The 26,712-nt window shown below is 46.0% G+C and overlaps 5 protein-coding genes across 6 annotated transcripts; 2 read left to right on the forward strand and 3 right to left on the reverse strand.

Moving 5' to 3' along the window:
• Nucleotides 1-70: 70 nt before the first annotated feature.
• LOC6554951 (elongation factor 1-gamma) lies at nucleotides 71-2,031 on the reverse strand. 2 transcript variants are annotated; one of them, XM_015153578.2, is made up of 4 exons: nucleotides 1,969-2,031; nucleotides 1,861-1,899; nucleotides 1,590-1,739; nucleotides 71-1,526 (listed from the first exon to the last, which is right to left on the reverse strand). In XM_015153578.2, the coding sequence occupies exons 2-4, from the start codon at nucleotides 1,870-1,872 to the stop codon at nucleotides 396-398; spliced, it is 1,293 nt and encodes a 430-aa protein (XP_015009064.1). In that variant the 5' UTR covers nucleotides 1,873-1,899; nucleotides 1,969-2,031; the 3' UTR covers nucleotides 71-395. The 2 variants fall into 2 exon arrangements, with proteins under 2 accessions (XP_015009064.1, XP_001981372.1); XM_001981336.3 differs by having other exon boundaries at nucleotides 1,965-1,994.
• A 16,067-nt stretch (nucleotides 2,032-18,098) lies between these two features.
• On the forward strand, nucleotides 18,099-19,580 carry LOC6554954 (cytochrome c1-2, heme protein, mitochondrial). The gene is made up of 2 exons (XM_001981338.3): nucleotides 18,099-18,230; nucleotides 18,400-19,580. The coding sequence occupies exon 2, from the start codon at nucleotides 18,507-18,509 to the stop codon at nucleotides 19,539-19,541; it is 1,035 nt and encodes a 344-aa protein (XP_001981374.1). The 5' UTR covers nucleotides 18,099-18,230; nucleotides 18,400-18,506; the 3' UTR covers nucleotides 19,542-19,580.
• A 60-nt stretch (nucleotides 19,581-19,640) lies between these two features.
• LOC6554955 (guanosine-3',5'-bis(diphosphate) 3'-pyrophosphohydrolase MESH1) lies at nucleotides 19,641-20,493 on the forward strand. Its single transcript, XM_001981339.3, has 3 exons — nucleotides 19,641-19,865; nucleotides 19,934-20,278; nucleotides 20,340-20,493. The coding sequence occupies exons 1-3, from the start codon at nucleotides 19,788-19,790 to the stop codon at nucleotides 20,454-20,456; spliced, it is 540 nt and encodes a 179-aa protein (XP_001981375.1). The 5' UTR covers nucleotides 19,641-19,787; the 3' UTR covers nucleotides 20,457-20,493.
• LOC6554956 (probable phosphoserine aminotransferase) lies at nucleotides 20,474-21,852 on the reverse strand. The gene is made up of 3 exons (XM_001981340.3): nucleotides 21,676-21,852; nucleotides 20,919-21,595; nucleotides 20,474-20,862 (listed from the first exon to the last, which is right to left on the reverse strand). The coding sequence occupies exons 1-3, from the start codon at nucleotides 21,718-21,720 to the stop codon at nucleotides 20,490-20,492; spliced, it is 1,095 nt and encodes a 364-aa protein (XP_001981376.1). The 5' UTR covers nucleotides 21,721-21,852; the 3' UTR covers nucleotides 20,474-20,489.
• A 1,188-nt stretch (nucleotides 21,853-23,040) lies between these two features.
• On the reverse strand, nucleotides 23,041-24,743 carry LOC6554957 (putative defense protein 3). Its single transcript, XM_001981341.3, has 2 exons — nucleotides 24,209-24,743; nucleotides 23,041-23,201 (listed from the first exon to the last, which is right to left on the reverse strand). The coding sequence occupies exons 1-2, from the start codon at nucleotides 24,640-24,642 to the stop codon at nucleotides 23,129-23,131; spliced, it is 507 nt and encodes a 168-aa protein (XP_001981377.1). The 5' UTR covers nucleotides 24,643-24,743; the 3' UTR covers nucleotides 23,041-23,128.
• Nucleotides 24,744-26,712: the final 1,969 nt, after the last annotated feature.

The following is a 26,712-nucleotide window of genomic DNA, read 5'->3' on the forward strand; positions in this document are numbered from 1 at the left end:
ATACCCGCTCTAACCCTTAAAACTAAGCTCATAAACCGTAGGCATATTAAAGAAAACCGCGCTTTTGGTAATAGAAAACCTTTTATTTTTTATAAATATTTTCTGGCTGCAGGCGGCTGTTCCGTTGACAATATCATGCTGTACTATGCGTAGGCGGTTACAAACAAATTCTCCGGTACAAAATGCAGAAGGCGAGACGCACGATACCGCCAAACGTGGGAGGCAGCACGGCAGATATTGGATATCGTTTAGGGTACTTATCAGTTGATACTCAAGAAATGGGCATCGTGCTCTTCCTGCATTTTAAATCTCAAACTTTATTGTTACTGCTGCTGTTGTTGTTGTTGCTGGTCTAAATGAGGGCTGCTGCTTTGAGCGGAGCTGGCCAGAGGTGATTACTTGAAGATCTTGCCCTGGTTGAACTTGCGACCGTCCTTGTCGGCGCCGGTCCAGGAGAAGTACTGGGTAACCAGCTTCTTGGTCTCCTCGCTCTTGGCGTCGAGCTTCTTCCAGTCGTACACCTCGTAGTCGATCTGCCAGTCGGGGGAGAGGGTGAAGGCCAGATCCTGTCCGCGCCACACCCAGATGCCGGAGATGGTGCTGTTGCCGTCATCGCCGAACAGGCAAACGGAGGCGAAGGCCGCCTTGCGCATCTTGTCCAGGCGCTGGAACATGCCGGTGATGAGATTGCACGACATGAACACCTTGGACAGCTCCTCGTTGTACTTGTACTCGCCGATCCAGATCGAGTAGTTCTCTGCATCGAACTTCTCGAAGAAGTAGGGAATGGACTTGGCCTCGTCCTCGTTGGAGTACACGCGCTTGAAGTCATCGAAGTTGAAGGTGCCCTTGGGCAGCGCATCGAAGGGGTCCTTGGACTTGGGCTCGGCGGCCAGGGCCTCATCGGCGGCGTCCAACTCCTCGGCGGGCTCGGCAACCTTCTTGGGTGCCTCCTTCTTCTCCTTGGGCTTCTTCTCCTGCTTCTGCTGAGCCTGCTGTTGGGGCTTGGCGGCTCCGGTCTTAGCCTGGAACTCGGCGTACTTCTTGGGATCGAAGACCAGGGCCTTCTCGCACAGCTTGTAGTCCTTGACCACGGCCTGGACCTGCTTCTGGTTGAGGATGGTGACGAACCAGCGGTTTACGTTGCCGAAGGCACTGCGTGCACTGGGCTCCAGGACGTACTCGTACAGGTGGAGCAGGCTGCTGAAGACCACAATGTCGGCCAAGGTGATCCTCTCGCCGGCCAGGAAGGTGGCGTCCTGCAGCTTCTGGTTGAGCTGCTGCAGCACAGCCTCGGCCTCCTGCTTGGCAGTGCTGTTCTTCTGCTGCGGCAGGATGCCCAGCAGGGGGAAGACCCAGGCACAGGAGGCAGGCACAATCTCGTTGTCGGCGAAGGAGATCCATTGCTGGACCTGGGCCTGAACGAAGGGGCACTTTCCGCCGCGCAGCTGCTCGTTGGCCAGCAGGTAGGCGATGGCATTGGACTCGCTCAAGTACTGTCCTTCGGCGGTCTCAAAGGCGGGCACCTACGAGCACATATCGTCTTGATGACCTGGCACTAGCCACACCCACACAAAGAGCAAACTCACCTTGCCACTGGGGAACTTCTTGAGGAACTCAGCCGACTTGTTGGTCTCACCGAACTTGAAGTTGTCGGCCACTTTCACCTGGGCTCCGGAGTACTGGGCTGCGATGAGCGCCTTGTAGGCCCGGAAGTTCTCGGGGTAAGTGTACAGAGTCTGCAAATATTGATGGATTAGTTGTGATTTCGTGGCACATAACCGGCATCTGGAAATTCGCAAATTCACATGGTCCTAGGCCCAGGATTTGCAAATCTTCACTGCTCTTGTGCGTACGTACTCCTTTCACCATGGTGGATTCGCCGTTTAAGTCGTCTGCCTACAAATACAGTATTAAATACGATATAGTGGCAAATTCAGCGAAAAAACGCGGAGCACACGCACTCACCGGAAACGAAGAAGAGAAGGGACGGAAACAGGGCTGCAGGAATCATCGATGTTACGGCGATACATCGATATTTCCCTGGCTATTGCAGACATCGATGATTTATATTCGATCTCGATTTTATTCGTTTATTCTTCAATTTGACCGTTATTAGCTTCAATTTAAACCATTTCAGGTGTATACCTTTAAATATGACGTTGATGACTTCTTTAAATTATAGTTAGCCAACTTTTTTAATATTGCCGATAAATGGAATTTCATGATTTAAATTTCCGTTATTGACTGATCGGTCAGATGCAGTGTTGTAAAGCGAAACAGAATCTTTGCGAATATGTTAACAAAAGCGAACTCTGTTAAAATGACGAGGAAAACGTCAAGAAATTTAAAAGTTCTTATTTCATTACAAGCACGCTTTATTTAATTTTAAGGTTATTATAACGTTTGAAAAAGCTATACTTTTCGACTTCCTTCAGTTCTTCGGCTTTTCTTTGAGATCAATGATCTGAATATTTAACATCTTAATTCACACATTGAATATTTCCCTTGTTCATAAACCCAGAAAACAAAGACCACGCATTCCTTAATGAAAACCATTACAGGTACTTTATTTAGATGCTACAAACATGATCACTACGTTCCCCCCTCCCCTGCAGAATGCATCAGCATCGCATCGATCGAGGGCCTCCTCGACTGCATCCTCTTTTTTCCGAACGGAAATGCCGCGCATTGGGACTGCGTCCCCCGTGTCCCGGGGATCGGGGCAAACATTTTTCCAGCTGCCGTCGTCGTAGAGTTCAAGTTCTGCATTGCTCTAATCGCTGCATTGTCATCTTCTCCAGCTCCAGCTCCTACTCTGGCTGCAACTCCAGCTCCATCCAACTGCAACTCAAGCTCTAGCTGCAGCCCCTTTTCCCAATCACCGCTTATAGCTAAGTGCAGGCTTTCGCTGCTTGTGCTTGTTCTGAGCCGATGTTGCAGTTGATGCAGTTGTTGCTGCATCTGGTGGTGCCGTGGGTTGGTATGAGATGGTATTACCTGCCGCTTGTGGGAACGAGCACACATAGCAGGAAAACTATTTTCAAATTGGAAAGGTTTTGCACTTCTCCAACGCGCCGCGTTCGCCGACGACAACCTCTTTCTCGTTAGTTTGTTATTTTAACTATTATATCAATTAGTTGCGGCGTTTGACGGCTTCTTGTTACTGCTGCTGCTGCTGCCGCTGTTCCTGATTGCTGCCGCTGCTGCTGATGCGGCTGCTTCGACCGGGAGGAAGTGGAAATCCAGTGCAGGGAAAGCCAGCTGCCGCCGCCGTTGCAACTGAATGCGCTTCTCGGCTTTGCCACCGCCGGGGTTGCAAACTCGCGAGCCCATATTCATTTAGAAAATATGTAAATAAGCCAGCCGAGCAGTCGAAGTGAATTGCCCTGCTCTCTCTTCCATTACCCCGGTGCGTTGGCATTTAAATGAGCGTGAAGCAAATCGTGTGGGAGGAGCTGCTCCATGGCCGTGCAGCAAGTGGCCATACAGTAGCCATCATCCAGCCACGGAGCCTTAACAATGGCCCACGGGGTTGAAAGGTGTTCCGGCTTCATTCCTTTGGCCTGAAATTAAAATTGGAGAGCAGCGAAATGCTGTGTTAATAGCGGCGGCAGGTGTTACAGTTACACTCAAACGCCCACGCAACAGAACGTATGTACATGTGTATGTCGTCTTGTTGTCGTTGGCAGCAAGTTGCACTGGAAAAAACATTGTAGCTGATCCCTTTGATCTTTTACTTTGTGAATAGGTTTTAAATACGATCTTCTGTATATGCTAGTTAAGGTGTCTATCTCTATTTTCAATCAAACATTTAATTTCAATAACAATATCTAACATTTTTAAATCAAGTCCAATCAGCAAACCTCAAACATCTGATCATATTATTCAATAAACATTGCATTGTTAAACCAGTTTTAATGTTAGAAGTGTATCGGAAACCTGTGGATTGCAAATAGCATATTGTATTATATTGTTATAATGGATCATTGGGAAATGTACCGCTGAACAGTTTTCTGTTGCATTTTCGTAACAAAACAGTTTTGAGCTCTGAATGCAGCGAATGCCCAGACATTTATAAGGCATGTATGCGAACATTTAAAAGGCATGTTCCAAGTGATATTTTGTTTATTTTTTTTCTCACCATGTGACAAAAGGCGGGCAAAGAGCCGTTACTTACCCGCAGGCGCCACGGCAACAGCGAAAACGGCGAAACAACGACAACAACAACCCTCGCTGAGTTTTCACACGGAAATCTATTGGTGTTGCAGTTGCAAGTTCCCAGTGGCCTGGGTTTCTGTTTCTGTGCCTGTGCTTCTGTAGGGGCCACTCGGATTCGATATTTAATCGCGTGTCACCAGCCCATAAATTGGTGGACCGTTGACTGCCGTGGGCTTCGGTTTTGGTTTTCCACATTCGGCGGCGGCTGTCAGTCCGTTTGGCAGATAAAGGACCACAAATCGGCAAGGCTACCGCCGTTTTCCCGGGCTCAGTGTGCACAGCATGCGGGACGGCAGCATGCCATTGACTCCATGTAGTTGTACTTCTGTCTTGCAACACGCCCTCATTTTTCGTGAGTTAGTGCTGCGGGGCGTGTGCCACTCGATGTGGGTCACGGGTCAATCAAATATACTTTTCCCATAATTAATGCGTTGGCTAATTGGCCACTCAGCCAGAGGGGTTGGGTTGGGTTGAGTTGGAAAACGAGCTCCCTCCGATCCCGTTCCGATCCCCGCGAGATGGAAAGCTCTCTTCGTAGTGCTGACCCAACTTAATAGACGAGCATGAAATCTAGTCACGAACTTAATCATGAACCACCGTGCACTAGATCCATGTTCGCCGACAAAATAGAGTCAGAAAAGAGCATCCTTCCCCACTTCTCCGCTGTGGGGCTCCTTTCTCGCTCGGATGATGATTATTGCCACTGCACGACTTTCTGTGGCATTTTTGTGATTGGTGATTGGGTTTGGTTTCGGATTTTCGTTTCGGGTATTGGATATTGAGTATTGGGCATTGGACATTGGGTTTTCCGTTTGTGGCTTAGTAGTTTGCATGTCATGTCATTGCTCTCGTGCCTGGCAACAATTGCGATCGGTTTGATCGGTTTTCATAGCTCAATTGGGTGGCCAGTCAGCAGTTTCCCTTCCCTTTTCGCCACTCCACTTTTGTCCAGATCCCCGGGGTAATATGAATGAATCAAGCTTCGAGCTTCGAATTAAGGTTTATTATTTTTTGTTCGCCCGTCCGCAGTTTGCCGTTTTTTCTGCTGACTTATACAATAATATGTGCCACCCCCTCCCCACCCCTCTCCCACTCACCATACTCTACCCTTGCACCCACCACCATGATTCTCCTCTGACGAAAAGCCGACAGAATCGGAATTGGAATCAGAATCGCCGTCGTCTTTGAGAATTGTTTAAGAATTGTGGCGTCGTTGCAGTTTGGATTTCTGCTGATCGGAGCACAAAAACGGAGAGAAGTTGGATAAAATCCGATACATATAGTGAGTGATACAGGCCAGCCACATGATTCGACTGAAATTGTTGTTTGTCAAGTTTGGGGGTGTACTCGTATACAAATGCATGTACAACTATTCATCTGATCTATGCGACAGCGGTGTCTTCTCAGAATTTGGTATTTCAGCAATTTGTTCCGGTAGAAACCGGAGAAAAAGTAAAGCTAGGGAGGCGGAACTACAGAAAAATGAAAGACAGTTGCGGGGTAAATAATAGTTATGGGATCTTTTAAAACTATGAAAATAATGTGTATAATTTAAAATATATAAAACAAACAAATTCAAAGGAAAACAGAACGGCACTGTGTGCTAAATAATTATTGGTTTGAGTTTTTGATTAATCTTGAGCAGAATTATTTATTTGGTTGCTCTTTTCCACAATGGCCTTTCTTGTAAGATCTGAGCAATAAGAGCACTATTATTTCCACCACAACTGTACGCAGATCAGTGACTCAGCTGGCAACAGTTGTTGAACTTTTAACCTTTGTTGTTAGGCTAACAATTTTCCCAGTTTTTTGTTCTTTCCCAGTTGGCTACAATTAATTTTGAATTTGGGGGATCGTTGTTCTGGGCCTGTTTTGCTTGGCCGAAAGTGGTCTAAATTAGCATTAATTTTCATTTTATTTCGGGCCTGCAATCAAGTCGCTCTTCCGCTATCGCTCTTCCTTTTGGGCTCTCTTTCCCTCTCTTTTGGGCACTCGAACAGGTGCTCTTTTCCTTTCTGTTTTTTCGGTCGTTCTGTCTGAATGACGCTGTGTGCGTGCGAGACGTTGACTAATTACCTTGCGTCTTTTTAATTTTTTGATAGAACACCACCTGTTTGTCCCTTTGGTTTTCGAAGGAAGTACATGCGATGGTTGTCCAGAAAACACGTGCTTGATGATTGAACTACCGTTATTAATGAGTGTGGATCTAGTCACAAATACTAAGAAAATCAATGTGAAACACTGGACCCCCACCCACTAAAAACAGTAGTATGAATTCCAATTCCAGTCCCAATTCCATTATAATGGGATTTTTGCGTTCTCTATTTCCCTCGCCTCCTCTTTAATTTCAATTATTAAGCGATAGTGCAAAACACAATACACGACAATGTGCTCGACCCATTTAGTTCGCTTTTTTCTTTTTCTTTTTTTTTTTCTTTTTAGCGTTGATAAGCGGCGTCTCTTTTCAGCTTTCTCTGCTTCTTATCAGCCATACACACATGCACATAGGCGTACGCAATGAATCTTTCCCAATTCCAATTAAAAATTCCACGATCTGCCTGGCGGTGTGGCAACTCCGCCAAAGAACCGCTTATTGGCAGGCGCAAAAAATATAGGGAAAATTGAGCGTAATATAGTTTTTTTTTTTGTGTTGTTCGCCCGCTTATATACATACCCGTACACTAACAAAATGAAGCTTACACACGCGCACAGCAACACGGTAAAGAGCGGGAGAGAGAGAGCGAAAGAGAATCAAGTTGATAGCGAGTGTTGTTGCTGCTGTTGCTTTATTTCTCAAGTATGTCTTGCCCTCTTGTTGTTGTGTTCTTCTTCTGTCTGTTCTTTGAATTGAAGAAGTATGGCGAATTACACACAGGCACAAGCATATATACACAGTATATATACAAACGTACATAAGAAATACACACGCGGCGGCGTCGCTTCGTTTCGCAAATTCGTTTTTATTAAATCGCTATTGAAATTAAATCATTTCTAATTAGACGGCACATTTGAACTGTAAATGCTGCTTGCATCCGTTCGTTTTTTATCCGCTAGGCAAAGTCTCAAATGTGCGAGCGATGGAGAGCGTACGTGTGTGTGTGGGTGAGCTCGGCTTGTAATCAACGGTAATTTGAGTTAAAGTTTAGAACGGCACACACACACACTCCCGCCGCGCGCAGAAAACACGCGTTGAATTCTTTACTTTCAGTAACTACTATTTGTTTATAGCATTTCTTCTTGAAAACCCTTCAACTCTTTCTCGGAAGCAGCAGAAACGCGGCGCCACGCCGACGGCGCAGGACAAACTGAAACTGAATTGATCGCGAGTGACGCTCTTGCATTTTATACTCGGCTCGGCGAGAGAGAGAGAGCAAAGCCGAGATTGCAGGGTTGCCGAGGCGTTCGTTTCCTGGTTACTTAAATTGTTGTCTTGTTATGGATTTAAATTGGGGGTTTGTTAAAAACGGTTTACCATGAGCACTCCTTTTAACTGATCAACCAGGCGTTCGCATATTTTATTTAAATTATTGTTTTGTTTTCGTATACCTTGATAACCCTACCAACTGGTAATTGAACTCTACTCACATACACACATTTATTCTCTCCCCGTTGTATGTGTGCAATCGTGTGTGCAAATGATACAAAGCAGAATTATATATCAAAGGCAGAGAAAAATAATGATGACGCAGTGAAAAAAAAATATTAAAATAATTACAACGGCCGTCGACTCTTCTTTTCCTTCTTCTTACCGGGGTGGTTTCTTGAAGTGTAGTGGAAAGGTTTTCCAGACAAACCTCGGGATGCACCAAAAGAAAAAACTGTTCATTCCTTTGATCGTTGATCGTAACATCGGTTTGATGATCTAACGCAGCATTTGTCACAAGGATAACATGATCATAGAATCCACTCTTCAAAGCTAGTAAGATCGTACCCAAGTTCTATTATTTAATAAAGTGCTCCACTTTTCTGTGCGTGTAGTAAGCAGTGTACAGACATGCGGAATTTCAGTTCTTTCCTTTTATTTCGGTGTGTCAATGGCTTGGCCAAAAACCAAGAAGGGTTGTTGTCTGTCTTAGCTTTCCGCCCCTTCCCTGCGCTTCGCACCCTCTTTGCAAAGCGCTTGCGCAGCTGTTGCTCGCCCTTCAGCTGCTTCTTCTTGCCCATTATATACAGACATAAATATGTACATATGCGTGTACATACGAGTGCGTAGTAGGGGAAGAAGGTAGTACTATACAATATACAATTCTTTTTGACACAGTTATCTGCTTGCTCAATGAAGTTTGCAGAACTGGCATTTCCATACGCGTATTTTCATTCATTTTCCGCTTCCTGTAATTGAAATTCGGCGACGCTGGCTAATTGCCGATGGTGTGGGCGTGGACGTGGGCGTATATCTACGGGCTTATCCCGGGGATTTCTTCTGCAGCCCATAGCCCAGTTCCCACAACAACGCAAAGGAGCCCAACACTCCACTTTAGATAGTGCTAATTGGTCGGGCTAGGGGAAGCGGGCCAAAACGGGGCACGGTAATGGTAATAGTAATAGTAATGGTAATGGTCTTGGATCAGGTCATACGCTACCGTTTGTTCGCCACCGTTCTTCCCCCAAAAACATAAACTAATCTCGATTCATCTGACAAGCTAGAACGTCTTTATGGTCGCTGCTCTTGAACACTTTGAATGCACTGGTCGAAACCGGTTGGCAGAAGTTAGGAGCAGCGCTACGAGGGCTTGGATAGCAAGTTTCAAAGAGAAAATAAGATTTATGTAGGTATTGTTAGCCTGCAATGACTCCAAATGTATAAAATAAACATATTGAACACATTTATCTGAAGGGGTTCTCATTCAGCCCAGAAATTAGAAATTAGTTGTATATGTAGTCATACCAAATATTTCAGTGTTCTTTGCAAGAGTAATACTAATACATGGCAATACTAAGGTTGTAATAAACAAATGGAAATGATGATACGATCGTACTGAAGGAATGTTCTCCGTGTGGAGAACGACACCCTCCCCCAATCTCTCGCTGGCCCAATTAAACGCTGCGTTCTTCCCACAGTTGGTTGGTCTAACCCAGTTCAAAGCCCAGCCTTAGTGGAAGACCAGCTTGGGGCAACACCAGTTTTTCTTTTTGTGGATTACAAAAATCACACACGCCTGGGCTACTTGTCATTGCGAAAATTTCGAGGTGTGTAGGCAGGAGTTGCATTGACAGAGGTGTTTGAGGTGATCTGGTCGGTGGAGGGGTTTCCCAGGGGGGTTTCTTGGGTTATCGACGCAGAGGTGCGGAGGAGGATTGGCTATGGCCTGACCCGACCAATCTCCAGCTGGTGCCGGACCCGTATCTCTCGTACTGTAAATGTCAGTGGTGTTTTTGGCCATTGCCCAACTGCCACGGTCCATGGTCCCCATCATCCAGCCCCCATGCCCATGCCAAGTCAAACCAAAGCAAGCCAAACCATTCCAATCCCATTTCTAGGCCCCATCTACATCCACAGCCACAGCCACATCCACATCTACGTCCAAGTCCACGTCCACGTCCACGTCCGACGTCCACTCACATTAAATTACATACACTCCTTTTGTTTGCAATATATTTAAATTGCTTGGCCGGCCTGTCTAAACAGTCCAAAAACAGCGAGAGGATCGCCGAAAGAAATACGAAAAATGGGGAAAATAAAAACCATTGCCAAGAAGAAAGATCGGCCTATCCAATGGCTCAAACAAATGGCAAAGTTCAAACGAGGTTAACAGCATTTCATGCCACTTCCACTTCCATTGAAGTTGAGTCTGGATGGACCATTGAGGATGGAGCAGGGAACTGGGAGCTGGAAGCTGGGAGCTGGGAGCTGGGAGCTGGGAGCTAGGATCCAGCAGCTAGCAGCTAGCAGCTAGGAGTCGGGAGCACCGAGTTCGGAGGATGGAGTACAGGCCACCAAAACGGATAAAAAACTGTGCAGGCCAAAACAAAGCAAACAGCGAGCCAAGAGCCATCCTAAACGACAGGCGGTGGTAACATGACCGTGCACCAAAAGAAATGGATTATTTTGGGGCAAGAATGCCATCAAATGGAAATCGTAATGGGAGGGCATTCATCACGCAGATTAAAGTGATGAGCTATTTTCAATTCTTTGGTAGTTAAGTGCCTCAAAGTTACTCGTATATTGTGGGTATCAAAGAGAAGACTATTGCTGAACTCAAAGTGCATGCCTTTTTCGGGAACATAGCCAATTCTATGAGTTTCTTTTCCGTGCAGAAACGACAGCTCCAGCACTTAGAGATCCAGCCCAGCTTCAGATTCAGCTATGGCCACAGCTTTTCAGCTTGGCCCCAGCAACTCCAAGTCCAATAAATAGACGTGAGCGCAAATCTGAAGCCATGGCTTCATATAAAACCTTTCTAACGATCGTTTACCTCTGGCTCGCTCGCAAAATGTAACAAAGGAGTTGTGCGGAAAAAAGTTGCCCAACGGGAGGAACAGGAGGAGGAGGTGGCCAGTCCCGATCTCGGTCTTAGACCAAGTCCAGGCCAAGCCTTCGCCAAGCGCCCACTTCCTACTTGCTGCTGCACACTGCACACTGCACACTGCCCATGCCCACCAAACCGATCCTCCACTTAGAAGCTGCCTGCACCACCGAGATTTGGTTGTCGTTCGGTTCGGCTAGGTGCCCCGTTTCAATCGTCGACTACAGTGGTCAGTGGCTAAGCGGAACAGCAGCTGGGAAGGAGATATAACCACATTTAGCCACTGTGCCACGAGCCAAATGGAAATGAGAGTCAAAAGATACATACATTTAAGATGGAATATCTTTATATGGAACTGGAGATCTTAAGTTGTAAATATTTCTAAAATGAAAGGTGGATCTAAATGATTGGAACTTAAATGTGATTGCTTAAGTGAGGTCTTATGAGTTTATGATTTATTTGTTAGGCTTTCTAGTTCGTCACTAGGCAATGCACCCTGTTTGTGGTAGCTGTTGACTAGGAGACTAGAGGACTAGGAGACTAGGAGGCTGGAAGCTGCGTGGCCCGAGCAGCGACGTGGTCGCCGGGATCTCCATGGGCCTTTTACGTGGCCAACGGGCCCCTTCGCCCATATGTACGCCACTGGGGCCCCGAAAAACAGAGAGATACACTCGAGGAGCCGAGCGGAGACCACCGCTCAGTTAACCGAAAAAAAGCCAAGAAAGAAAAAAGAAATACAGAAATGGGTAGTGAGCAAGCGAGCCGAAGAGCAATAACCAGTTTTGTCTCCCAAAAAAGCCAAACAAATGAAGTCAAGTCGCGGCGGGGGAAAACAAAACCCGGCTGAAAAGAAAGGGGAATGGGGCAAGAACGTAGCTCATGTTTACGAGTCACTGGCAGAAGAATCGGGAGTTGAGAGTCCGTTTGGGGGGAGCGGGGATCGGGGATCGGGCGGGGAAGACAGGGCAGCAGGTCGGGTCGGGCGCTCTTCGGGCCTTAACTTTTAACGTTAACGGCCATCATCAGATAGAGCACGGCCAGAAAAACTGAAAACTGAAAACTGAATACTGGAGACTGGGTCCGAAGACCGAGGACTGAAAACTGAAGACTGGAGACTGAGAGCCACGAAGAGTACAGAGTACAGCGTACAGTTCAGTTGAATTGAAGTTGTGGCAAACGGGTATTGAGGGAGTTGCACGGAGTTTGCGTAGCTATAGAGTGGGTCTAGGCTTTTTGTTTTTGTTGCTGTCTCTGTTGTAGGAGTTTTGGCTACACAGAAGTTTAGTTACATGCTCATTACATAGATACACACACACACACACGCACACACTTGCACATGTGCACACAGCCAAACAGAGGAGATACATTGTAGACCGTATGGATACATACAATTTATGTGTTGCAGATACATAGATACATAGATACTCGGCTCGGATGCTGCTCTTTTGCTATTGCCTTTCTAAACCTGGGCCTTTTCCGATCTTTATCATCTCGCAGCGAAGAAATACAGCCAACCAAAGCCAAGCCTGGCCAGGCCAGGCCAAAAAGCAGAACTCCCACAAAAAGCGGACCATTTCTTCTGCCAAAGATCTTTCTTCTCATGCATAAATTGCAAACGAAAGCAGCTCGTTTTTTCCCTATTTTTTTGGTGTTTGCTGTTTGCTGTTTGCAGTTTAATCCAGACTCCTCTGCTCCTCTCGGCATCATTAGTTTTGAAATTTTTATGTATTGTGCCCAGGCTCCATTGCATGTTGTTACAGCCGCGATTGCCGAGGATTGGATTTGATTGTGACCATGCGCAGTGGAAGTGGAAGTGGAAAAGCGGAGAAATGGCGGAAAAACTCAGCGCTTGAACTCCGCGCTTTTCCCCGGCTGTCACCCTGATCTGCTCAGGTTGCCGTGTGTGGGTAATTGTGAAAACAATTTAGACGAATTTTCCAGTTCAATTGCGCTTTTAATTTAAATTGCAGACAGGCTTTGTTTTGCTTTTCTGCGCTTTTTTTTTTCGCTGGCACAAATCAATTGTCAGTCCATTTTGGAGTTGAAAGTTCCATGCGCGAAAATTGCCCAAGATGATCGTGATACCCACGATCTGGGCCCCAAATGCGATGGACAAAAGCCGTCGAAATGGTAAATGGTAAATGGCAATCTGAAAACTGCAAACTGCAAACTGCAAGCTGGCAAACTTTTGGACTGCGAATGTCAATTTGGTGGCAGTTCGATGGGAGTTAATTAACGATCGACGACCGATCGAGATGACCGTTTGGGAATGACTTTTCATCGATCGACGGCTGGCTTAATTGATGGAATTTCGAGTGCAGGAGAAGTATACCACTTTGCTTTTCCTGGGGCTATCGAACTTGAGATAACATCTACTGGGCTATTTGCCATTGAACTAGTGTTGAGATCATAAGAAATGTTGCAGGTTATTAAATATCTTTACAATTAACCCAAATTTGTAAGCCCTCGGCCACTTTCTAATATATACTTTTCTAATGAAAGCCGCCACTTAATCACAGACTTAAACTTGGACCCGTAAAACAGTTCGCCAGATCATAAAATAAAAGATCAATATCTGGTTGATGGGCGAGTAATTCACGAAGCGATCGTTCAGAGCCCCACACACCAGTATTATCTCTCAATAATAGTTTGCGCCAGTTACCCAAATATCTTATTGATCGCTGAAGTCGATCCGCGGATCATGACTCATAAATCTGGCAAACGATCGTCGGATTGATCTCCTTCGCTGCTGGTGCGCCGAACATTCTCCCGATGGCTCCACCATTTTCTATTTGTAGAATGTAACCATCATTGATGACTGTTTAATAGGCACACATTTCGGAGCACTCGAGTTCCGCGGCCTGAGGATCGTCGAGCTCCCTGGTACTTATTGATCACTTCAGGCCTTCCACCGCCGCCAGCTGGAGCTTCAGCTGGGGCTTCAGCTGGTTCTGGAGATGATGGCGTCCAACTTGGAGTTGGAGCATCAGCCCCAGCTGTAAATTGAAACTGCACCCGCCATTGACTCGGTTTCGTGTTGTTTTCAGAACATTAGGCCTAGGAACGGCTCAAATCGCCTGCTGCTAAATTTCACTGTTTATTTCTACTGCTCCGGCTGAAATTAAAAGACTATAAACAATCGTGAGAATGGCACTTGAACATGTTCAAAACTATAATGGCCTAAAACGAAATGTGCAAGAGAAGCCGCAACCGATGATTCGAACGCAAAGGGGGTAACCAAAATGCACTGAAACAAATATACGTTGCTTCAAGCTTTCTGATTTCAACTTCGTAAAAAAACCTTTAGACGAACTCGATTTTGAAGTCGATGTTTAATGGCTCCTAGAGATGTTAATCTGTACTTTTTAGATATGTAGATAGTGATAAGAGCTACTTCCACTTTCTCTGAGTGTAACTCGAAGAGCGCACAAAGCCAACAAACGGAGCGAGCCATGGACAAGCGGCTAAATGAACAGACAGTCAATCAACTTTTAGTAAAAAGCAACGGCCAAGACAACTACAGCAATAGCAATAGCAACAGCCATGATGACTGGTAGTATGGAGTGTGTGGTGTGTGGTGTGCGGCGTGTAGTGAACAGTGTGTTGTGTGTTGTGTGTGGTATGACTGGGACTGTCGATGACGTTGGCTTCAAAGAGAAAAGCGCGGGCTCGGCTCAAGCGAAACGATCACGAGCATTGGATTGGGATTGGTGCGATCGGTGGGATGGCCAAGATCGGCTGTGTCTTGGCCGCGATGATTTAAGCAGAGCAGCGCACTGAGAAAACTATTACGAAATGATCAAAGCAGCTAAAACAGAATCAAATCAGCCGAAGACGATGATCTTGCCAACCCCAAGCGGCGATCGCGATGGCAATGGCTGTGCGCTATTGCGATCGTATCGTATCGGATCGATCGGTTCGAGACTCGATTACAATAATTACAATCGGCTACGCGCGATTCACCAAATCACAGCAACAACCACAGTGGGACCGGCCCTGCACAGATGTGGATACGGATGCATTTGCTCAGATACTTTTCGAATTGTAGCTTCAGATCTTTAAGCAGTTTTTGGGGCTCATTACGGTTAAAAATTTAATAAGCCTACTACTATGTTCGAAATTATAATTTTATTTCAGTGCCAAGTTCCTTTCAGAGAGGCTGCACTGTATTACGTGCATATAAACAATCTTTATAAGAAATTGAAGTCAAGAAGCAGAATTAAAACAAAACTCATCAACATCAACGGGCACTGCTGATTGCATGTGTGTGTGTGTCTTAGGGAGGGGGGCGAGAAGAATGGAGAAGAAGGGGCAGAAGAATCAAGAGGAGAATCGAGAGGAGACGCAGATCCATCTTCTAGGCTCCATTTGGCAAAGCGAATCGGGCAGAACGAGAAATTGAAAAGACAGTTACAACCTCATAATGAAGTTCGTTCTTCTCTGTATCTTCTCTTGCACCCTGTCCTCCCCCCAAACCTCCCCCTTGTATCCACCAGCTACGTATCTGTATCTTTCTCCCGAAGCTTGGTCTTTTCACTTGGCGACCGAAGACTGCGAAAAAGTTTACAAATATCCAAAGCAAAACCGCATGCTACACATAAACACACACACACGCACACTCGCAATTGCCGCACACACAGATACACCGCACCCATACACTCGCGCAAATCGTGATGTTGTTGTATATAGAGGGGAGCATAGCGATTTTGTTGTTGTTGTCTTTGCGAAATTGAGCGGTAAATGAGCAGCGAGAACGAGAATCCGAAAAATACGCAAACGAAAGAGAGCGCCAAAGAGAGCGCACTGGGATTTCTCGCATGCGATTTTCCAACACATTCAACGGTAGCTGCGCACGCGTTAAAACGATCTTTCAGATACGTCATAAAGGCAAGATGTTCATTATAAAAAGTTTCGGGATGCCTCCTCTGTTGAATATTAAATGCAGGCCCTGAAGTTCATTAAAGGGAGAACGAAGATTTGTAGTTCAGTTCTAGCAATAAAGCTTATAAATACAAATCAATTGAAGAAATATATATTTAAACTTGCTTAAAGTGCAATCGCTAGCAAGGGATTCTTTCTTTTGTATGGACATACCCAAATGAAGTTGCCTGGCTAAATTAATGGTTTCCGCTCTGTATCTCAGCCTAGCTTTGATTTCCTTCGAACGTTGTCCAGCACTGCGAGTGCAGCAGATGCAACTGGGTGCTGGGATGCATTCACTTGTGGCCACAGGCGCTGCTCACACAGATACCCACCGATGCAGTGCCCCCGCACTCGCACTAACACTAACGCACACCTACGTACTGGGGATCGGTGGCAAAGATGCAAGATGCACTCGCATTGCAACTGGCTTTTGGTCTATAATTCTTGTTTCTGGTTTTCGTGCTGCCAAGATAAGGAGTGGGACATGGCCAGCACACAGCCTCGTCGTTATTACGATCCTCTGGCGGATGATGATGGCGATGATGATGATGATGGCGATGATGGTGATGATGGTGATGGTGGAGATGGAATCATCATCTGGCTCTGGAGAGGAGGACAGGAAACTGCAGCAGCATGGCGCTTTGGCTCCCAAAGGAAGCGGACCAGTAATATTTACATTTATTGCTAAATTATGCACACTTTTTTGTGCCGTACTCGGGTATTTTTATTTGCAGGCCCATCTTTTTCACGAATAATTATTCAGTTGATAAGTCATATCTCTTGCATTTTATATCTGATTTGGACATTGCTTGGTTTGTGTTTACCCCGAAGTCAATTGTATATTTTAGACCACTTCAGTGCAGATACTGTGTGATAAATATGAGCAATTTGGGAAAACGGATTGCACCACATTCCTTTGCTGTTATAAGTAGAAAAATATGCAGATTACAATTAGTCACAACAGTGCTACATTTTTTTATATCTTCAACTAAACTCTTAAGCTTTTGAGGAAGTATCATATATTTTCGGCTAGATTTTCTTAAGCAGAAATTGGGCAAACAAGCCTGCTTTGTTTTGTACTTAAAAGTAAACAACGCCATTTATTAATGAGTTTGTAATTTGAATAAAATTCATGACGTGAGCCCATTTCTATGGGGTCGCAGCACAATCTCTGCGGTTTTCCACGGTGAAAAGCGTTGCGATTGCTACTAATGGCCGGAGATTTTCATGGAAAGTTGGTGCGGTTGCTGCTGCCTTTTCTTGCTTATGAAAATTTCACGCCAGTCGAAAAGAATTATTAATTGCGCAGCGGCAACGGGAACAACAACAACAACATTTAGCCACCACCGCAGAGGAAAACAACAACAACAACCGCACACAAATTTCAAAAGTGGGAATTATGCATCGCTGCGCAGAAGCAGAACTCTAAAAACGCACATAGGGAAAATCCGGGGGTAAATGTATCTGTATCTGTATCTGTGAAAGTATCTGTATCTGTGTGCCTGTAAGCGCGTGTAAAATATGGTAAACATGGAAATACGTAATAACTGAAAAAAAAACAAGAAAACCAGACCAACAGCTACAAAAAGAGTGTAACAAAAAAGGGAAATATAAAATCAGGTACAAATTTTCACCAAAAACAAAAAAATAGAGTTTACATCGCTCTGTCGACGTCGACAGTGCATTGTCATTATTGGTTGCCATGGGCTGCGAAAAGGGGGTTTCCCGTTTAGGAACTGTGGCTTTTGAGCTTACAATCCAAGCTCCATAAGGAAGTGCAGTCAGTAACTTCTAATCTCATTATTTGCAAGGGATTTCAAGCACTTGTTTAGGTGCATTTAAAATGTTATTAAGTTAGATTTCATTGTCGGCACGTTCTGAACCCCCTAATGTTTTAGTAACCCGACGGCCCTGCCTCTTGGCTGTTGTAAAAGCTGGCTTGGGCCTGACTTTGACGATTTCGTGGTCACACAGTGTGAAGAATGGCTAGGAAATATTGTATGCACCGTTGTTTGGTGGGCTGTTACAGATTTACAGATTACTGCGCCAGATAACAAATGAAAGTGCCCTGGCATTTGCTTTTTTTCTGTGTTTTTCAGTTGCTCCGCTCGTTGGACAGGAAAGAAACCCAGAAGGAGGCGATCGTTACAACAATAGAGAAAAACGTTGATTCAACCTTTTAGCTCTGAAGAATAACAGCAATTTGGGTGGGTTTTGGTTTACATATGCTTTATGGGGAAAGATCGCCGATAAGAATCTGGCTGAACTGGGCTTGATGTGGAAGAAAGTCGGGTCTGGGATTTCTAGCATCCTTCTTGTTCCAGAAACTAGCTTCTTTAATATTGGTTACACTATGAAAAGGGGACTAGATGTTCAAAACGCGATTAGGGCTTAATAGAGGTTTTAAGTGCATTTCAAACGATCTGTATTTGAATTTATTAAAAATTTTTTTAAAGACTTTAGTAGTTCGCTCTTGCAAGCTTTGCGTGCAATGTCATTAAAAAATTGTTGTGAAAAGCTTATACTTTTACACATTTCAATATTTCCAAACAATTACATACTTTCTTCGCAATGAAGATTTTTTGCCGTCAAAGGAGGAAGTCAAATATTTTGCCATAGGTGAGTTAGATTCTAAAGATAGATTCTTAAGACTTCATCTTTCAATTGATAACGAATTGTTATTATTGCTTTTAAGCCATTCAACTCAACCATCATTTTGCATTTGATGCTGTGGAATTTTATAATATTACCTTAATTTAAGTCAACTCACGTAATTCCATTCCGGCAGAATATTCTCCAAGTGGTGACAACCCTAGTCGACAGAGCTTTCCAACACTGGTCGCGTTGACATTGTAAATAATTCGTTTTGAGAGATAAAGCTGAATCCTACCGAAAATGGCCAACAAGTTCCGGAATCTAAACAGCAAACTGTTCCAGCTGGCCAGGAGCAGCTTCCAGCGGACATCGGTGCGTCCCCGGATGATTTTGCATGGTCGTGGAAGCGGCTTTACCGGAAATCGCAAGGTGCTGGGCGCCTTGGGAGCCCTAACCGGAACAGCAGGGCTACTGATCTACGCCCTGGAAACCAGCGTGGACGCCTCCTCGGACTGCGTGCATCCGGCCCACCAGCACTGGGACCACAAAGGCCTTTTGTCCGCCTTGGACAAGGAGAGCGTGCGCCGAGGATACACCGTTTACAAGGAGGTCTGCTCCACCTGCCACTCCTTGCAGTACATGGCCTATCGCAACCTGGTGGGCGTGTGCATGACGGAGGCGGAGGCCAAGGCCGAGGCGGAGGCCATAACCGTGCGGGATGGCCCCAACGAAGAGGGCGAGTACTACGAGCGTCCAGGCAAACTGTCCGATCACTTCCCCTCGCCGTATGCCAACGAGGAGGCGGCCCGTTCCGCCAACAATGGCTCCTATCCGCCGGATCTCAGCTATATTGTGTCGGCTCGCAAGGGTGGCGAGGACTACGTGTTCTCCCTGCTCACCGGATACTGTGATCCTCCGGCTGGATTTGCCCTACGCGACGGACTGTACTTCAATCCGTACTTCTCGGGCGGAGCCATTGCCATGGGCAAGGTAGTTGACAACGAGGTGGTCTCCTATGAAGATCCAAATGTGCCTGCTTCGGCCGCTCAAATCGCCAAGGATATATGCGTCTTTCTCAAGTGGACTTCTGAACCGGAGTCGGATGAACGACGCCTGCTGCTTATCAAAGTTACTCTGATTTCGGCCTTCTTGATCGGCATTTCCTACTACATCAAGCGTTTTAAGTGGTCAACGCTCAAGTCTCGCAAGATCTTCTTCATTCCCGAACTGGAGGCACAGGCCAAAAGGGAGGCGGAGGAGGCTGCCAAAGCATCGCAAAAGGCCAAGCAGCAGGAGTGCAACAAGTGCGAGAACCAGAACGAGAAGCAGGACTAAGTTTGGTGAACTCCGTAAATAAATGTTTTCGAATTAAAACAATTGGCGCGCTTTTTATTAATCGATAGGCTTTCCAGGGCTTTGACGTCCGTGTTGGAAAGCACCAAGTACTCTGTAAATGATTCTTGCCGGTCTGTTAAAGCAGCTGTTATGTTAACATAGTAAACAAAGTTAAAGTAGCTAAAACTAAAGTTTTGATTTTAATTTTGAACTCAAAGCCCATTCATTTAGTTATTTTTGTTAACAATGACCACGTTTCCATCAGCCAAATTCATGGAGTGTCTGCAGTATGCGGCTTTTAAGCACCGCCAACAGCGGCGCAAGGTAAGCTTATTAAAACCAAAAATTACAATATATTTGAAAAATAAATATTACCTTTTCTATATTTCAAGGACCCTCAGGAAACCCCTTATGTGAATCATGTGATCAATGTGAGCACTATTCTCTCCGTGGAAGCCTGCATCACAGATGAGGCAGTCCTAATGGCTGCACTTCTGCACGATGTCGTGGAGGATACGGATGCTTCCTTCGAGGATGTGGAGAAACTCTTTGGAGCGGATGTTTGTGGACTAGTGAGGGAGGTGACGGACGACAAGTCCTTGGAGAAGCAGGAGAGAAAACGGCTGCAAATTGAAAATGCAGCCAAAAGTAGCTGCAGAGCAAAGCTTATAAAACTGGCCGACAAACTGGATAACCTAAGGGATCTGCAAGTCAACACACCGACAGGATGGACACAGGTACTTGGGCCCATCTTGCTTTTACGAACTGTGCCTTACATGTTACCCCTTTTCTTTCTAGGAACGTCGTGAGCAGTACTTCGTTTGGGCCAAAAAGGTGGTGGACAATCTGAAAGGAACCAACGACCACCTGGAACTGAAGCTGGACGAAATCTTCCGCCAACGTGGCCTTTTGTAAACTCAAAAACCAACAAATTATAGATGATCATGTTTAATTTTTATTGTTCTTGCAAAAGGCCACCATCAGATTGGCCAACTGTTGGGTCTCCGCCAGCGTTACAGCGTTGTAGAGGGAGGCTCGAATGCCGCCCACCGAGCGATGACCCTTCAACTGGATCATGCCCTCCGCCTCGGCTTTGGCCAGGAACTCCTTCTCCAGGGCATCATCTCCACTGGCACTGCCAATACGGAAGGGCACGTTCATCCTCGAACGCACATTGACATCCACTGGGCAGTAATAGAAACCATTCGACTGGTTGATGGTGTCGTAAATTAGCTTGGACTTGGCCGCCGCCAGCTTGGCCATTCCAGCGACTCCGCCGTTGCGTTTGATCCACTTGAAAACCAGGCCCATCACATAGATGCTGCAGGGAGAAAGTTTAACCAGGAATTCTCCAGCTATGTTTCATTCTGAGCTCACCCAAAGGTCGGCGGCGTATTCAGCAGGGAGTTGTTCTTGTCCATCTGCTCAAAGTTCAGGATGGAGGGCGTGATCTTCATTTGCTTGCCGATCAAATCATCCCTGACAATGATCACTGTGGTGCCTGCTGGTCCGATATTCTTCTGTGCTCCCGCATAGATCACGCCAAACTTGGAGACATCGAAGGGACGCGACAGAAAGTTGGAGGACATATCGGCCACCAGTGGCACGCCGGCTGGCACTTCGGGCACAAAGTCAAACTCCACGCCCTCTACGGTCTCATTGTCGCAGTAGTAGACATACGAGGCATTGGGGTCCAGCTGCCAAGTCTCCTGCCGCGGAACAGTTGTATATTTGGCCAGCTTTGGCAGCACCGCGTTCACAGTGCCGTACTGAGCCGCCTCCTTGGCCGCCTTGGCCGACCAGGAGCCGGTGATTACGTAATCAGCAGTGCCCGTTTTGCCAATCAAGTTCAGAGCCACGGCAGCGAACTGCCCGGTGCCGCCGCCCTGCATCAGCAGGATCTTGTAGTTGCTGGGCACATGCAGGAGCTCTCGAAGATCGTTGATGGTCGCGTCGTGGATCTTGGCATAGTTGCTGGAGCGATGGGACATCTCCATGACCGAGATGCCGCTGCCATTGCAGTTCACAAGGTTTTCCTGCACCTCCTTCAGAACCTGTTTAATTAGAGATTATAATGCCTAATATTACAGATATGTCACGTGTGTAGCGGAGTGGTTTCACTCATTTCACCGACCTCCTCGGGCAACTTGGCTGGACCGGCGGCGAAGTTGATAACCATGCTGATACTATGTGGTGCGTCTGCGATCTGTGAACCTCGCTGGGAAGCCGCGGAACATTGACTAAAGTGTTGAGCGACCCGTATTCGCAATCGCTGATAAACGAGACGAAGGCGGCGCAAAGAACAGCAACAAGTCGCCGGGCAATAAACAAAACGCGTGCGGAAAAACAGACTCAAACTCGCCCGACTGGACAACGAACTCAGCCGATCCAGGGCCGGATTCTCCCCTGTGAGGGTATGCCACCTTAAGCCCCCAATTCAAAACTCCGCTCCTGGGGAGTCCGCGAAGCCAAACAAAGGCGGGCGGTACGGCGAATTCGATCAAAACAAGTCGGTTAACCGCCTGGCGACCACACTCGCATACGTTTGTATGTACCTATGTACCTATGTACATACGTATATGCAACGCACGAAAACAAAGTGCTCCCCAGTGCCCCCCACTTCATCATTCGTGCGCCCATCCCGCGCGGTTGCCATGCACTTTTCGTTGGAATGACAATAACAAGCGAGCGGCTGAGTTCGCAGGCGAGTAAACAAGTTCGTGCATTGTACAGTGAGGCATCGATATCATTTCACAGATTATAATGGAGTATTTTGCACTATCTGCCTTTGCAGATCATAGAGCATAACCCATATAGGCATATGTAAGTTATTTTTGTATGCTTTGAGTTATCATGGTGCTTAAAACGGCTTAAATAACTTATATACTGGCAACCATAAGTGGCAGTAAATTAAGGGAATACCAAACCGTCTGGCGATTGAGAATTCCACGAACTGTTCCGTATCTGCAACTGATTCCTTATCCGCATCCGCTTCCTACGGCTGGCTAAGTGGCATAGTAAAAGGGCAATCAGAAGTGCTTTAGACCTATGCCACGAATACTTATCTTGGCCTACGTCTTGGCCAAATTCGTTGACCGTCTAATTACTTTATAGCACTTACTGTGGCAGCCTGAAAGGTGCTTAGAGTTTCCAATTTGCCCGGGCGCCCAAAACGAATTTCCTATGAGAAGCTGGCCAACGTGTCTGGAAACCCAAACGTGCTCGGCTCGTGCGTTCCATGTGCTCTGGGAGTGGGAGATGTGGGTGGATGGATGTGGGTGTTGCCGGGTGGTAAGGTGGGAAGGTGGTGCTCCTGGTGGGCGGTGGGAACTGGTTCGGCTCGCTCGGCTGTGGGCTGGTCATTCATAAACGCTGAGCCAAAAAGCCAATAATTTTGCCCTGTAATGTTGATTGCACAGCTCAATGGGGCGCCTTTGGCTCCGAGACGTCGGTGAATGTTGAATGGTGAATGGTATTCGAAAAAATCCTCAAACAACAATTTCGTTTTGACTAATTAGGGTTTTTAAGATTTATTGCCCGGCATTTGCCGGTGTACAGCTGCCTCGAAAGTAAGTACATAATTTCAGTTATTGCCGCTCCGGCTGCACCACGTTCACAATGTCGCTCCAAAAGGTTCCGTACTCCTGTAGCACAGTGCCCCTGCAGCGAAAAGTGAAAATGCAAATGTAAATTCTTATGGCAACTCATGATTTTTTCTAATTTATACGTAAGAGGCGTGGCTGCGGCTATAAATAGTTGGTAGATGATGATTGGACAGTTCCAGCGGATGATTTTCGAGGTGAGATGGCACTGGACTACAGTACTTTCAAGTTCAACTAAGTGGCCATGGAGCAGAGGCATCTAAGCATCTAAGCCTCAGCCAAAAATTATACATCTAGTGTTACTTCTTGGTCTCACTTTATTCCCTTAGTGTACTATGATTATGGATTTTGGATCTTGGGTTCTGTGTGTCAAGCAAAATGTGTCCATAAACTTTGCTTGTCTGTTTCTGATTAATTCCCATATTTGCATATCCTGCTTTGGCAGAATGATAAATGAGTCAAGTGCCCGGAAAATACGCTTTGTGTGGTTAATTCACAGATGGCACTTGCTTATGTTGGCCAGTGTTATCTGGCGACCAAGTTGACAAAGTTGCATAAAAAGCATTGACAGCTTTTCTTTGGCTTTTTTGAGGTTGTCACCGCGTGGTGTCTCTGCCGTTTGATGCCTTTTTTGTGGACCATTGATGGGGGACTCTTTCCAAATAAATCAATTACATAATGCCTTTTGTGCGATTATCCGGCCACTTTTTGTCCGCCTGACAATTATGCGCGCATTACATTATGTGGGTCAACGTGGCGTATGATTAATGAATCCCTTCACGAGCCACAATGATGTTGCCACTACTTCTACCGCCGCCTCCGATGATAATGATGATTATTATGGGGGTGATGGCGCATATTAGACACGTACTGTGTTGTGCGAGGCCAGTTTTGACAAAGTGCTCCATTGAAACTGCCCGAAAAAATGGCGCTAAGCACTCATTTATTAAATTAACTTGGTAGTGAAACTTCAGCATTTAAGTGTGACTTTAAGAGTAGTAGGAGTTAGTAAGTGAATCCTATTCAAAATGGATCTATTATATAGATCCACAGTTTCCAACTTACGTGAAGTAGACGTATCCCCGCTTATTTTCCGGAGCCTTCCAGATCAGCTTGGCACCCAGCTTGTCCCGGTTGTCCGAGTGCGTGATGGCCGAGCACTCCGGAATGGTCTTGGTGTTCTCGCTCTGCACCCACTTGCCGATCCACTCGTTGGAGTTGGCATCGCGCGCCTGCAGGAAGAAACCCCGGAAGACGGTGCTCTGCTCCGAGCGCGGATAGATGACCACCGATATCTGCTGGCCGGGATGGTAGGTCTGTGCATCGGCCACCACCTCGTAGGGATTCGTGTGCGCCGGCTGACTGCGAGCCTTGCCGTGATTCGGCTGATTGGCCCGCTGCTTCACGCACGTGTCCGCCGGAGCTCCGTCCGGAAAGGCGACGGCGGCGCCTATCAGCAGGATCAGCTCCAGCGACATCCAGTTGAAACGATCCTTCATGGCTCTGGAATTCGTTTTCCTGATCGTGGGAAAATTCGCGCGCGCTCTCGGCTAATCTGGCGGTAAAACTCGGCTCGCCGCCGTCATCGCCGACCGCTTATAAACCCAAGCGGCAATGCCACAAGCGCCGCTGCCGCCGAAGACATGGGCGGGCGGTCAAAATCGCTGGGTAGCCACAGTTGGGGATGCTGAAATAGGATTGGTATCCGGTGAGTTACAAATATATGTGGCAGTTATGGGACAAGTCAGCGCCCCTACTCTCTTCTCTATTGATCAAATGTTATGATAGATCGAACTAATAACCTTTGGCAAACGTGTCAAAATCGCTTAGTAAAACTACAGCGAGACACGAACGTAAATCATTATTGTTTTGAGGGAACTAACACGGAGTGATGTGGCGGAGATAAATCTTTGACAGATGCCAGCCAATCGATTAATTTGGACTAGTTCATGGCCCGCAGCGGTGCTATTAAACTGACCGCAAACGTACAGGGGCGCTCAGCTGGCGGCGGCCAGCCAACCAGTTTTTAATGATCAAAAAGCAAATGGCCAAAACACACAGTGTTCCTTTCCTGCACAGTGATCCAAACTGGGTCACACATTAGACCCTCCCCTGGCCACCGATGCCGATGCCGATGGCGATGGCGATGCCGATTCGGATTTGTTGGCCTGGCCTGCCTGTCTGGGCCCGAAACTCTGGCTCTAAGTGCTCCATTGCGAAATTCTATGCTTCTAATCGCTGAAAATGTTGGAAATGTTGGAAAATCTTGTCCGCACTGCAAAACGTTCCGCAGTTTGTTTACTTTGCGCCTGTTCGCTGCATTTTTCAGCGCGTTTTAATGTTTTAATTGACAGGCAGCCGCCGTTGGCGTTGATTTTGCTGAATTGAGTTGGCTCTGGTTGCGTATTTTTTCCTTTTCCTTTTCAGACTTCTGATTTTTTTCTGCCTCCTTTGATTCCGCTGCGTTTCGCATTTCACAGCTTCAGTCGGCGGTTTCCTTTCCTCAGTGGAAAATGGCTTTCCACCGCCTCCTCTTCACTTCAGTTTTTGGCAAGTGAGATAATTGCAACAGCTGTCAGTGGGCATACAAATGGAAAATTATCCCAGTCAGTTCCTTAACTTGTGTGTAACCTCTTCAACATTTAATTATATATTTATGGCCGTACATAAACTGAAAGGTTTTAAATTAATGCTCATACTCACAAACGAATAACGCAGATTACTTGCATTTTTGAGGTTTATTAATATGTATATTATGCGAAATAATTGCAATTAAACTATAGCACATGCTACGCAGCACAGCTTTGTTCACTTAAAATTTCGTTTATTTGCATGAGTTTTCGCCGTATATTTTAGCTATAAATTTACTTTTAAATCCATTCGTTTAATTGCAGTTCATAAATAACTTACGCAGTATGGTAACTCAATAAAAAATATAAATAAAGTACCCAATTATTTTCTGCTCACTTTAATATCGCATTTTATTCACAAGCACTTCAAACAGCATACCAAATGGCCCACAAATTCTAATTTAATAAATGCGAAAATGACCAACAGCAATTCTGGCCAAAAAACACTTTTTAGTGCTCACACTTTGTGCCAAGTCAATTCGAAACTAGTTTCATTAATTAAAATGTTCGGTTAATTATTTAAATTGCACGTGCCAGCGTCAGCAACTTTTTGGGCACTAAGCTGCTATTGTTTACTTTTGGAAATGTGTTTGTGCTGAAACGTGCTAAATAATATTCAGATTGCTGAACTTTGCAATTGGGCATTGGCGTCTATTTGCATTTCAAGTTAGCCGCACTGCAAAGGTCAGTTAACCCGGTGGCTTCACTCTAACCGAAGGATCGGCAGGCCGAAAGGACATGTCATCCATTATGGATGCGGCAAATGCGAACTTTTAACTCCCTGCACTGGGCAGCAGCTTCCCGGAATATTCGGCCATTGAAACTGACATTTGGCTACATCACACCAGGTCTTGTTACGCTGCACAGAGAAAAATAAGTGATTAAGCATAATACTACACTTCATTTCATTTTACAGCCCATTAGTTACGCCCATCAAAC

This window comes from Drosophila erecta, unplaced genomic scaffold (genome assembly GCF_003286155.1).
Source record: "Drosophila erecta strain 14021-0224.00,06,07 unplaced genomic scaffold, DereRS2 tig00000000-arrow-pilon, whole genome shotgun sequence".
In the NCBI taxonomy this organism is placed as follows: domain Eukaryota; kingdom Metazoa; phylum Arthropoda; class Insecta; order Diptera; family Drosophilidae; genus Drosophila; species Drosophila erecta.

Excerpts from the sequence above, each read along its gene's own strand:
- LOC6554957 (XM_001981341.3), bottom strand. The coding sequence starts at position 24,642 with ATGAAGGATCGTTTCAACTGGATGTCGCTGGAGCTGATCCTGCTGATA. Across the intron at positions 23,202-24,208 it reads CGGGGATACGTCTACTTCAC|GGGCACTGTGCTACAGGAGT; the intron begins GTAAGTTGGAAA and ends TTTTCGCTGCAG.
- LOC6554951 (XM_015153578.2), bottom strand. Across the intron at positions 1,527-1,589 it reads AGAAGTTCCCCAGTGGCAAG|GTGCCCGCCTTTGAGACCGC; the intron begins GTGAGTTTGCTC and ends ATGTGCTCGTAG.
- LOC6554955 (XM_001981339.3), top strand. The coding sequence starts at position 19,788 with ATGACCACGTTTCCATCAGCCAAATTCATGGAGTGTCTGCAGTATGCG. Across the intron at positions 19,866-19,933 it reads ACCGCCAACAGCGGCGCAAG|GACCCTCAGGAAACCCCTTA; the intron begins GTAAGCTTATTA and ends CTATATTTCAAG. Across the intron at positions 20,279-20,339 it reads CACCGACAGGATGGACACAG|GAACGTCGTGAGCAGTACTT; the intron begins GTACTTGGGCCC and ends TTTTCTTTCTAG.
- LOC6554954 (XM_001981338.3), top strand. The coding sequence starts at position 18,507 with ATGGCCAACAAGTTCCGGAATCTAAACAGCAAACTGTTCCAGCTGGCC.
- LOC6554956 (XM_001981340.3), bottom strand. The coding sequence starts at position 21,720 with ATGGTTATCAACTTCGCCGCCGGTCCAGCCAAGTTGCCCGAGGAG. Across the intron at positions 21,596-21,675 it reads CAGCCAAGTTGCCCGAGGAG|GTTCTGAAGGAGGTGCAGGA; the intron begins GTCGGTGAAATG and ends CTAATTAAACAG. Across the intron at positions 20,863-20,918 it reads AATACGCCGCCGACCTTTGG|CATCTATGTGATGGGCCTGG; the intron begins GTGAGCTCAGAA and ends TTCTCCCTGCAG.